General features: G+C 35.7%; 1 protein-coding gene across 5 annotated transcripts in view; it reads left to right on the forward strand.

The window, feature by feature from the left end:
• Positions 1-12574, forward strand: part of DENND4C (DENN domain containing 4C) — a 69661-nt gene extending 57087 nt beyond the window's left edge. For all 5 annotated transcript variants that reach the window (XM_015849060.2, XM_015849061.1, XM_032441213.1 and 2 more), the window contains 8 exons: positions 339-514; positions 1263-1445; positions 1813-2002; positions 2885-3130; positions 4372-4489; positions 5191-5344; positions 6275-6339; positions 7743-12574. In XM_015849060.2, the coding sequence (XP_015704546.1) occupies positions 339-514; positions 1263-1445; positions 1813-2002; positions 2885-3130; positions 4372-4489; positions 5191-5344; positions 6275-6339; positions 7743-7879 (1269 nt within the window). In that variant the 3' untranslated portion in view covers positions 7880-12574. The remainder of the gene's footprint in view (positions 1-338; positions 515-1262; positions 1446-1812; positions 2003-2884; positions 3131-4371; positions 4490-5190; positions 5345-6274; positions 6340-7742) is intronic.
• Positions 12575-12835: the final 261 nt, after the last annotated feature.

The raw sequence follows: 12835 nt of genomic DNA on the forward strand, positions 1-12835 counted from the left end.
TTTTAAACTCTGAAGAGAGGTGATTTAGATTAGTAATTAGGAGGAAAGTTTTTACTCAGAGTTGAGGCACTGAAACAGGTTCCTCAAAAGAAGCCGTGGATTCCCCATCTCTGGAGATGCTGAAGGCCAGGTTGGATGAGGTTTTGGATAATGTGATCTAGTAGATGGCAAATGTGATTGTGATAAGGGGCTTGGGACTGGGTGATCTTTAAGGGCCCTTCCAGTCTAAACCATTCTGGGGTTCAGTGAAACTCATGTAAATGCTTAGCCAACATAGGCAATTTTAACGGAATCCTAAAAGAAGAATGATAATCTTCCTTCCTTTCTTCCTGTTTTAGGTTTTGATGTCAAGCTGCTCTCAGTGTAGAGCTTGTGGTGCTTTGGTTTATGATGAAGAAATTATGGCTGGATGGACAGCAGATGATTCAAACTTGAACACCACCTGTCCTTTCTGTAAAAATATTTTCTTGCCTTTACTTAACATTGAGTTTAAAGACCTACGTGGCTCTGCAAGGTTAGTGAGCTTCACAGATGTTGGTTTTCTGCCTTTTCACCTGTGTGTAGTTATGTTTTTTCACAAAAGTATTTTTGTTATATTTTCCAGTATTTTTGTCTAGGTATTTTTAGGAATGTAACTGTACAACAGTTGTGACTGTACTGAAGGAAATTATAAACTGTGTAAACTGTTGCTCATTTAGTAGAATAATCGAAAGAGAAGTGGTGGTATTTTTCTACCAGACTTGATATTTTCCTTGTAATCTTTATTGCTGAGTAGTAGTAAGTCTGTTTTCATTTTGTTTCTTCACTGCTGAAACACATATTGCTACTGTGTGTACTCAGAATGCACTTGCAATACAAGATCTTGTTGCTGTTTTCTTGTGTCCATGTCAGACACAATCCCCTACTCTCTGAAGTTATGTTACAGTGGCAGCTGTTTTTATTGATACATCTGGTTTTGATATATTGTTACTGATTGAGAACCATTACAAACTAAGTTCCCTTGCCACTATATATCCTTAGAGTATAGGGTCGGATTTCTTATTTTGTGGATACAATTTCTCTGTTCTTTCATTAGTTCTCCCTGTCTGAGTTGCCATGGAGAGAAGAGAATGAAGATTGTGTCACCTTGTCAAGCTTTTAAATGTTGTTCATCTTGATTTTTGCTACCTTTTGAAAGTAAATGTTGAAAATAGTAATTTAAATGAATCTGTGTTTTTATCTTAGCCTGTTTCCCCTCATGTCCCATTCATGTTTTAATTTAGCTTTTTCCTGAAGCAAAGTACCTCAGGAGATAGTTTACAAAGTAGTAATACTCAATTAACCACGGATCTACTGGAGAAGAAGCTGTTGTCCAGTCCAGCTGTTACTGACTTGATCAGTTTTTCCGATCACCCACAGTCCAGCCATACTATAGCCGAAGAAACTAGCTCCACGACTGAGCAGAGGTGGGTAGAGAAGGATTCTTAGTCTATTTCTATTTCTAGAGAAAATTGGCTTAAGCACCATACACGGTGGAAAAATTCAACTGCAACTTGATTGTTTCCTCTTATTCCTTTTTCTGTGATTTAAGTGTACTTTTACCAATATGATGTGAGTCTTTTCCTGTAAATGAGTACCTCTTAGGAATGCTACTCTCTGCAGAAATAGAGCTTGAATCTTCATGTTTGTATGCTACACAAACTGAACAAATTCCTTTTTGATAGAGAAGCTTGGTTCCATGCACTTACATGATTGCCATTCTCTGCTTTTTCTTGTTGCTAATGGAATATTAAATGGTTCACACTAGCATGCTCTCTTCTAAAATTGAAACAGTGAAGCTGCAGAAGAACAGAGCAAAGATCCCAGAACCATCAAGACATCTGCCAATAATCCACCAAAAAGGGGAGTGTCTTTAACTCGAAGCCACAGTGTTGGAGGTCCGCTGCAAAACATTGATCTTTCCCAGAGACCATCACATGGCATTTCAACAGTTAGTCTTCCAAATAGTCTGCAAGAAGTTGTGGTAAGTTTCAAAGTCACGTGCTGAGTTGACAAGAAAATGCTGACTACAGTGAGTTTTAAATGAATAATGGTCTGCTGCTAGCGTTGTTGCCTCTTTTGGGAACAAAAGTTGTCAAGTGTATTTTCATGTTCTTATGACAAATTGTGTTGTCTTCCTGGCTCAATTTGTTTAAAAGAATTTGAAGAACTGTAAATATAGTATAATGTCTTCTCTTTGTCAGAACTACTACAGTGCTACTTTTTGTCTTTCTAAGTCTGGAAAGTTGTTTTAAAAATAACTCAACTAGTACAGAAGACTAAACACATAGTGTAGACAACACAGCAGGCTTTCCTGCTTTTACTTACCCTTCTCCTGTATATTCTAGTAGACTTACTTGATGGGCTGGCTGGAAAAAAGTAGGAGGCTTATTCAGAGTATTACATTATTTTTTTTCAACTGAAGCTTAATTCCTCCTCTCAGTACTTTTTATAGGCAAGAGGCTTCCTTAACATGTACTGTTGATTTAAGTACCGTGCATGACATAATTAAATATTTTTCTGCTATATCCATTTGCCACTGGCTTAGTACAAGCTTAGGCAGCTTGAAACCGTAGTCAGAGACAAGTTATAACAAATCAGCATTTTATCTTTTTCATATAAGAGAAAGCAAATGAGCTTAAGTGATAGTGCTGTAGAGAGATAAGACACACCTCAACAGTCAAAACTGCTGATGCTGCTGGTGTATGTTCAGTATTTCCAGAGGCTTCTTCCAAATGTCAAAATGAATGTTACAATGGGGGATTTTCAGGGAAAGTAATTCTGAAGTAAATTTCTGGTCAGAAAATTCTGTGATTTTTGTAAAATAAAAGATGTTGTGTACTTATTCTTTTTGTTTTGTTTTTAGGATCCTTTAATTAAAAGACCTAATCCTCTCCCTGTATCTGTACCCTACTTGAGCCCTTTGGTACTGCGTAAGGAGCTTGAATCTTTATTGGAAAACGAGGGAGAACAAGTAATTCATACATCCAAATTCATCAATCAACATCCCATAATCTTCTGGAACTTAGTTTGGTATTTCCGAAGGTTGGATCTACCTAGCAATTTACCTGGACTTATTCTAACATCTGAACATTGTAATGATGGAATGCAGGTTAGTGACTTTCTCTGTTTAGATCTCTAGCTGTTACAATACCTTAAATGTGTGAGATTGATTCAGAAAAGTAGGTAAGTCCTTTAGGAGTAGGTTGAATGTAATGAATTATATGTTGCAGTTTTTAATAGGAGAGAAAAAGAACAAACGAAAGGATAGGATTAACTAAAGGCATAAAATGTGTGCTTTTGGAGATCTTTGTTTACAATATGTCGCAGTGTGCATGTTGTGGATCCTGTGCTTTGGCATGTATATTTTTAAAGTTAATAGGCAAGATTCTTTGTTCTTTTCTGTTAATAATTTTCCCTATTCACACGGGGAATTTCATCACTACATAAATGGAACTAAATAATTGATGCTTTTCCCATTTAAAGAAACAGATATTTTCAGATATGTTTGATCAAATACCCAGATTCTGTGGGTATTTGTATACAGCTCTTGTGATGAACTACTAGTGATCTCATATCTACTTACAAGCACCCTGATTTTAAGATTTTGCTCTTCAATTTCCTCAAACCACCTTGTAGCAATTTTTAAAAAAATGGAGCTGAAGTCCAATACCAATAAAATCTAAAGCATTTGGAATAATAGATGTATTAGCAGGGAAAATCACAATACAAGATATGAAATTGTGATTACTGATTTAAATTCATACATTGCTGATGTGTTTTTTTGTCTACTAATTTTTGTATAGGTGTTCTCTCGTATTGTGTATTAGTATTCTTGTATCACTAATCACTAATGCATTATTGGTTCCTGAGGCTCTTAATTTTCTAAAACAATTGTGGAGCTACTGTTTTCAGTCCCACATATTTTGTAATGGAAATAAATGATTGATACATCAATGCAAGTGGAATTCCTAGTTATTGGAATGATCAGCACATAAATATGCTTACTGAGTCTTACTTGAATTAAAAGACACTAAGATGTATTATAGTAAGAAATACAAATAGAGTAACATATTTGACGTGCAAAAAATAATTTAGGATTCATAGCCACATATATTCTGAAAATATTCGTAGAAAACTAAACAATCTTCATGTGTCCAGCTAAACTAAAAAATATTGTTCTACCTTGCTCCTGGTAAATGCGGTTTCTTCTTAGAAGACATAAGTTTTTGTGTTTGTTGGATTCAAGAGTAATGAAATACTTTCATTTGATTGTTTGCAAAATGAGTACAAGAACAGATTTACACAGTAAGTGTATGCTTTTGTTCTTCTTCCCTTTCCTCATGTTTATAGCTTCCTTTGACATCTCTTGCTCAAGATAGCAAGCTAGTGTACATCCAGCTTCTGTGGGACAATATCAACCTTCACCAAGAGCCAGGGGAGCCTCTGTATATATCCTGGAGAAATCTCAGTAAGTAAACCAAGTGTTACAAGTAAAAATTCAGTAAAAATACTTTTGCTAACCTGACTTCTAATCCATCTTCTCAGTTTTTTAAATCTGTGCATTTTTAGCATGTTTTCATAGTAATTTCCATAGCAGCTTGCAAGTTTTGGTTTTGAGGTAATGAAAAGGCATTTGTCCAAAGTAACCTAAATGAAATTAGACTGATCAGAAAACTAGTTGGGAATATAGCATAATATGTATTTTCTTTAACTTTCACAAAGCATATTTTTTTGAGTTTAATATATGGAAAGCATCCCTGAAGTTCACAGCTGAGAATGAAGATGTGTATGTATGTGTATTTGAGCAAATAATTAAATAAAGAAGCAAAAAGCTTGTTTAAAATGGGCTGAAAGAAAGACAGTCATATTGCAGCATCTTCACAGAGTGTGTTTAGAAAAACATGATACATGCCAAAGTCAGGTCAGCATACTTGTGGCTCCAGGTTTATACTACATTTCATTTACATGCCATGTGGTTACTCCATAATCAATAACCTTATTTTTTTGCTAGTAATTGGATTTTCTTTTCTCATGAGTCATTATTAAAAAAAAAACAACAACAACAACATATTACAACATATTAATACTGATGATGTTATTGTATTTGCAGTGTAAGCAACAAGTCACAGCAGTAGGTGTCTAAGAATCTAAACTGCTTTATTTAATCAGATTCTTCTGAAAAGAAACCCTCTACAGTGGCAGAAGATCAGCAGGCAACAAACACTTTGTTGGAGAACATTAAACTGAGTATTCAACATAATAACGTTGTTAAACCAATCCATCTCCTTCTACAGAAAGTTAAACCAGATGTAAAACGACAGAGGTAAAGTGAAAATCTCTTCTTACTTTTTTTGCCAGTCAAAGATAAAGGTCAGACCATACACTTTTCACACAGAATTCCATAAGAACATAAGAAATGAGTAAATATAACTGTTTAATGAAAATGAGCTTTTTAAAATAGAATTAAAAAAAAACAAACCAAAACAAACAAAACACAGGTACCTTGTGGATTTTGGTAAGTGCAGTATGCTGTTGCTTAATCTAGAATAGTCTCCTAATTATCTAGATTTAGCTACAGAAGTTTTGCCGACTTGTAGAAGTGGCTAGTAGAATGGTCCCAAGTGAAGTGAGACACTCTGCCTTTGCCATCTGTGCAGTAATTCAAAAAGGGCTTCATACAAAAGCATAGTCTGGAGTATGTAATTTCCAAAGCGTGTTCAGGAATCTATTACATTCAATTAATCTTTGCTTCTGTGGTTTGTAGTTACTGAAAACAAACGAGACTGTGCTGCCTAAAGGAGAATCTTTCACAAGATTAATACCCAACTTGATAGTACCCCTTCTGAGAGAAAGCTTTACTTTCTGAAACAAACAACAACAAAAAAAGTATAGCTGATCTGTGAAATAAGTTCTGTGTATTTCATCCTCAGCAATGAGTTAACTGAAATAGCTGATGCTTGATTCTGCATCTCTTGTTTTTCTGGAGGCTTTAAGAAGTGTTTGGAAGGGAGATTTTCAGAGCCAGTGTAACTACTGGTCCATGGTTAATACAACTTCATAACCAAATGGCAAATATTTAGGCTTCAGAAAAGCTCCAGCTAATATTCATGTGGATCACATGCATTCTTCACAAGCATGATTAAAAGAACAGCTGCAGAAACTATATAGAGGAAGATTAATGTCTTCGACAGTGACTTTTTATACTGAAAACAGTCAGCAAGTTCTTTTATTTACTTTTCAATATATTTCCTAGGAGTTTTTACAGAGAAATTCTTTTCCTGTCGTTGGTATCTCTTGGAAGAGAGAACATTGACATTGGTAAGTGAAAAATACTGTGAATTTTGTAGTATATGTGGTATGTGTAGAACTTATTTGAATACTCCAAATGAAAGCTGGTGAGGAAAATTGACATCTGTATGTCTAAGTAGCTTTCCATTTGCTGCATTTTAAAGAAAAGTGCTGTGCTGTCAGTCTTGAAGTAGGTTTCGCTTTTCTGAAAATTTAGTCTATGTGGGGCTATTAATTTTGGCTTTGATTAAATGATTGTGCCTTGCAGTGCTACAGATTTGGGGCAGAGTGGCTGGAAGGCTGCACAGAGGAGAGGAGCCTGAGGGTGTTAGCTGACAGGCAGCTGAACATGAGCCAGCAGTGTGCCCAGGTGGCCAGGATGGCCAGCAGCTTCCTGACTTGCTATCAGAAATAGTGCAGCCAGTTGGAGCAGGGAAGTGACTGTCTGCTTGTACTCAGCACTGGTGAGGCCACACCTTGAATACTGTGTTCAGTTTTGGGCCCCTGACTGCAAGAAAGACATCAAGACCCTGGAGTGTGTTTAGAGAAGGGCAGCAAAGCTGATGAGGAGTCTGAAACATAAGTCTTAATGGGGTGTGACTGAGAGAACTGGAATTGTTATTGAGATGAGGAGGCTCAGGGGAGACCTTACACACTTGAAAAGAGGTTGTGGTGAGGTGGATTTTGATCTCTTCTTCTGGGTAAGTAGCAATAGGACCAGAGGCTCTGTCACCTTAAGTTCTGCCAGGAGAGATTCAGGTTGGATGTTAGAAAGTGTTTTTTCTTGGGAGGAGTGGTTAACCATTGGAACAGGCTGCTCAGGGAGGTGGTGGAATTACCATCCCTGGAGGTGTTTAAGGGTAGATGTAGTAATTATGAACGTAGTGGGCAAGATTGGTGGTAGGTGGATGGTTGATGATCTTAAAAGTCTTTTCCAGCTGTAATGATTTTTGATTCCATGAAACAAGTATTAAATTATTTTAAACAACCTTTATCTTGAGGTGTTACTTCAAGACTAAGAACTTGCTCCCAATGTTGCTTATTATTTTTTCCCAACTCACATGTCTTGCATTAGGTTGGTGTCTTCTAGGTAGTTGCTTGCCCATCCCATCCTGCTGTCCTCTAACATTTATTTGGCAACATGCAAGCAATGAGACTCACTCACAACCATGAGACATGAAGTGTCTTGGAATCAGGAGAGCACCTTGCACATTGTGCTTTCACTACAATGCTTTTTGCTGTTTCAGCCTGAAAATGCTTTCTAGTTTCTTTGAAAGGATCTTTTTTGGAAAAAAAAAACCAGTAGCTAGTTCAGTTATCCTATTTTTTTTTTTTTTATTCTGTAAAAATGAACATAAGTCTTTTTATAGGAAAAATATTGCATGCTGTACATGGTTCCTTAAATAATTTTAATAATGCTCTTTGTATTTCAGAGGTCTTTGATAGTGAGTATAGACTTGCACATAAAAACTTACCAAAAGATGTTCTTGAAAGGATGCAGAAAATAGATGCACCACCAAGCAGCAGAGTTGAGTGTTGTCGGAAGTACTTTGGAGCACCTTTAATATAAAAATGAGGAAACCACATGCTAAATGTCAGCAAGACAAAAGCAGGTGAACAAACAAGGAGTATGGGGATATATATATATATATATATATACATGCTATTGAATCATAAAAGGTGATAATTGAGCAATTTGTCACAGTAATTTCATGGAACTACAGCATATAACCTTGTCTTTCATCTCATGAGACACTGTGTAAAGTATGTTAAAATGTTTGTAAAATGTATTGATAGGGTGAGTTGGTTTCAGTGATTTATCTGAATTTTTTTTCCTGTGTATGTTTTTCCTTTCTTTTCCTTAAATCTTTGCCCCTTCAATATCAACTTGTTCAGAAAGGTGATAATTAAATAGGAGACTACAGTTGGTGAGTTTCCTAAGGGCTATCAATATTTGTGTATTTTAATGAAAGACCTTTCCTGACACAGAATGCTTAGGTCCTTCTGTACTTCTTTAAAATGACCTTTACTTAAAGGGGATCTTTTGCATTGTTGTGCAGTATATATGTATGAATGTAAATATTTGAGTCCTTGGATTGGAAATTGCAATGCAGTTGCTTCTAACAGATCACAGTACCTAAAATTGCTACCCTTGTCCTTACTCTTGTTCCAATTAGTATTCAAAATGGTCTTTGAGTGACCTTTTCATAATGTGTGCCTATGGATGTAAAACTTAGTAACTTCCCAGTTTTCCTGTCTTGTCTATCAAACAAATTGAGGATCCTATGAACACATGGCTGTTTTCTGCAAAAGAATTTTAGGCTCCTACACTAAGCAGCTCAGAAGTTGATGGCTTTCTACAAGTTAGATAAGAAGCTTAGAAGACAATGGGATTGAGAGAAGGTATGTCAAACAGACCTTGTCTCAAAACATGCTTTATGCTGCATGCAGGTATGCTTTGAAAACTCGTGTCTGTTGAATTCTTCATTCCCTTCCCCCATGGTTTCATGCTAGCCTGTGGGTTAATGACTGTTTTGCACTGATAGTCCAAATTTAATATTTCAATTAAAATTTATTTATAAATTTGGTCTTCAAGGTGTGACTACATGTAAATGAATTGCTTGAATGACTGATCTAAAAAGGCAAATCCATCTTCAGCTTGCTTCTATTAGATGATTCCTCACCTCACATACCCAGTTGACAACAGTGGTCATATGTTTGGAACACAAGAGGCTGAACACAGCTCTGTATTTTAAATTTGTTTGTTACTTGAGAAATATGGCAGGAATTATGCCTTTTTTTATTTATTTATTTTTTTACTCCCCCCCTCACCCCTGAAATTTATTGATGGGTTTTTCTCACATAGTTGTTCCTGGAGAAAGAACAGAAGGATTTGTAGCATGTTAAAGGAGCACAGCTAAAACTGTAGTTCTATCTTAGCGTGAATGTGTTCACTTCATGCCAGTCTTTCTTAAAGGATGTTATTCTTGAAAATGATGAGGGAGGTTCTGGCTGAAACAAAAAAAGCGACTTTTACTTTTCTCATAAGACTGAAACGAAGGATTCACGCTGTTTATGACAGTGATTCCTTGCAATTAGTCTGAAAGTGCTGGTCCTGAGTCAGTATAGGGGTATTGCCTGGACAGATTTTCTCCTAATTAAAATGTTGCGGTATTTCAACAATTGAAAGCAGAAAACACAACTTTTCTTTTTTTGATCTTTATTCTTTGGGTTTTATGCACACTTTTGCTTGAAGATTTCAGACCTCCAGCTCAGTGGAAGAGCTGAGCCTAATTCTTGATATTTTACCCTCTCCTCCTTTTATATAATTTACATGCATGGTTCCTTCTTTTTAAAAAGACTAAGTCTCTAAAGCATATCCTTCCAAACATTTTTAGTAATTCCATATATAAAAAAGGAAAACTTTGTATTTTCGTACTGATCTTAAACATGATGTTGAATGTTCATTAGATAAACCTTATGATTGTGACACAATGTACAAGGAGGCAATTTTTAGTGATGGTTAAATACTCCAAGCTCATTAAATTGCAAAGAAAGTGTATCCTTTAAGTGCTTTTTAATGTAACTGGTGACCTTCAAATTACTTCTACCCCATTGCAAATAAGATAATAATAAGTAACAGTAGCGTGCAGATCACCTTCATTGTATAACAGCCTTCTCACCTTTTGCTGAAAACGGGGCAATTAATTGGGCAGTAGTACTGTAGGAACAGCCAAAGTAGATCATGTCACAGCATCTAGTGCTAACTGTTAGACTTCACATGGGTACATGACTAAACTAGAGCAGAAAAAATGACAGTGCTGAGGAAAAAGGATTGCTGCAAGATTTTAGGTCATCCTTCCAGTGGGTTTAACTTCCTCTGATACGCTTCTGTGTACTGATGTTTCTGTACGCTACAAATTAGCTTCTGTTCCTCTGTTTTGTGCCTGAATTTCAGAATGGTGGAAGTGCTGCTTGGAATTACTTGAAGTCATGAAGTGCCTACTGAAATTAACTCATCTAACATAGATATAGAGGCAAAAGTGAGCACTTTTTATAATGAAATGCCTGTTTTTTTGATAGCTAACTATTCAGCTCGTTCTTTAATGAAAACCGTAGCTCAAATGAAGAACAACTGAATTTTTTAAACTGTTTTTTTTTCTTCTTCTTCAATTAGTTTTAAGATAAGGTGATGCTTCTTCAAGAGAATAAAACCACAAAAACAGTGTTCACAAAAAAATAAATAAATAAAAATAGAACTGGGAAGTGAAGGTTTGCTGCTGAGTTGCTTTCTCTCTGATACGTGATGGCACTTCCTGTTCCTGCATTAATATCATTGGAAAATTAATGAAATTAATTGGAAAACACTTTGGTCCCTCTGAAAATGAATCAAATAAAGGCAGAATACATTTTTCTCTGCAGTTATCAATAGTGGAAATGAACTTCCTGGTAATGACTTAATTACCAACAGATGCTTTTGAGTAATTTCACAGATACTCCTCGCATTGCAAAGTTATCTGAATACATAATGCATGAAGCAGCAGGACAGAGGTGTTGTTGCCTCTCAGTGTAAACAGAAATACTTGTATTTTGCTCTTTTATAAAACCTTTGCCTCTGAAAATTCTCTCTAGTCTGGCATGTATCTGAACAGCTAATGTTAAGGAGGACATGGTTCTTTTGCATGTACTTTGGAGTTCATACATAAGAACTTGAAGAAAGCAGTTGTATATAAGCATTACATTCAGAACCTGCAGTGTTTGTTCAGAATGAGGGTGCAAATCAAACTGCTAACATCTGCAGGAGCAAACACTTAATAGAATTTCAGGTGAGCCCAAGAAGTTGGAAAGTTTTCATTGCAATAGCGAATCTTACAAGGAGAAGTTCCCTTGCCCTAAGAATGCTGAATTGCTGTCAGTTACATTGGGAAGATATTTTACACCTTTCACCCAGATGTCAGTAGTTGTCTGCTTCTATCAAAACATCTATTCTTTTTTTTTTGCAGAATTAAAACAAGAAATAGGGACCTTAAAGGTTTAAAATCAGGATTCCAAAGTGCCAAAATGTTTCTTTAGTTGTTTTGAATATATTCTAGCACATTACCAATATACAGCTTTCAAAGCCCGGTATGTGTAGGAGGCTGATACATATCTGTATCTGTACTGATATGGCACAGTAATAGGTACCAGCTTTCACATGTTACTACAAACATCTCTATATATTACTGTCTTCACATTTTATATAAACAAAACTTAGCTAATACCATTTGAATAGAAAGTATTGTGTTTATATATTTTAAAACTGAGCTCCTTCACCTTGCAAATAAACTTATTACTGGTGGAATTTCATATCGGTTGAGCTCAAGCTACTTTTGACTCATGAGTAATTTTATTCCACTTTAACTGTGAATTAATGGCTGTTTGTATTGCAGATAAAAGAATATGCTTGTCCTTGAATTTACTACTCTGTTTCAATAGCTGCAACATAGAGGCACATTTTCAGGATATATGCTGGATTGATTTGTTAAAATTTAAGTCAGTGAAAAATTCACCCAATGGTTTCTCATTTCAAAATGCAAAAGTTCTCAAAGTTGACTGAACAGCTACTTCAGTGCAGAGAACTTCATTTAATGAAGCGTTAAGCTGGGTATCTCATTCACAGTTTCAGTTCCAACTAATAAAATCTCCAAGGTGCCTTCTTTGTATCAGCTTTTCCTCACTGACCCTTTCTACAAAACCAGTGAGACAACCTTATAACTTCTAGAGCTTGAGACTCGAGTTCTGAATGGAACTCCAGTTCAGTTTTATACTGCACTGTATATCATGCATGTGAGGAGAGGAATCCATTGGTTTTTTTTTCCCTTTCTGTCTTTCAGTCTGCATCAGCCTGTGGTGCAAATAAAAGGGACTGTTGGCTGTTTTTAGAAGCACATTAAACTCCTTTCAGGAGCTTAAAATTAACTGTATTGTGATGAGGACGAAAGGATGTGGTGTGAATAAATTATGAATTTACTGAGTTGGAAAGTTTTCTGTAATGCAATAAGATTTGCACTGGTTTAGAGACTGTTTTGAACTGTTGAAAAATGGCATCCATTTACTTTTGCTTTGATTAACAAGTGTTTCTATGTAATGTTTTTGTACATTTGAAAGATGTTGCTTGAGTTTAAAAGGGCACTCTACATATTCTGAATTTTGTATAGATATCCTAGATTAAGAAGCAATTTTTAATGTGTTTCACGAAATAAAACAAGTACAAATCCTTTGTGAAGTTTCAGTTATTCAAGTGTTTGGCAGAATTTAATCTTAAATGCAAACTCAGCCTACAGCTTTGCAAAACCAGAGACTTTCATTTGCCTTTTTGGGCTTTTTTTTTTTTTTTTTCATAGCATCTCAATGAATAGAGAAGAAAAAAAAAAAAAAACAAACACCCAGGATTTATGGAACCTTAGAATTATTTGAGTTGGAAGGGATGCTTGAATATCATCTTGTCCAACTGTCCTGCAGTCAACAGGGACATCTACAGCTTGAT

Source organism: Coturnix japonica, chromosome Z (genome assembly GCF_001577835.2).
Source record: "Coturnix japonica isolate 7356 chromosome Z, Coturnix japonica 2.1, whole genome shotgun sequence".
Taxonomy (NCBI): domain Eukaryota; kingdom Metazoa; phylum Chordata; class Aves; order Galliformes; family Phasianidae; genus Coturnix; species Coturnix japonica.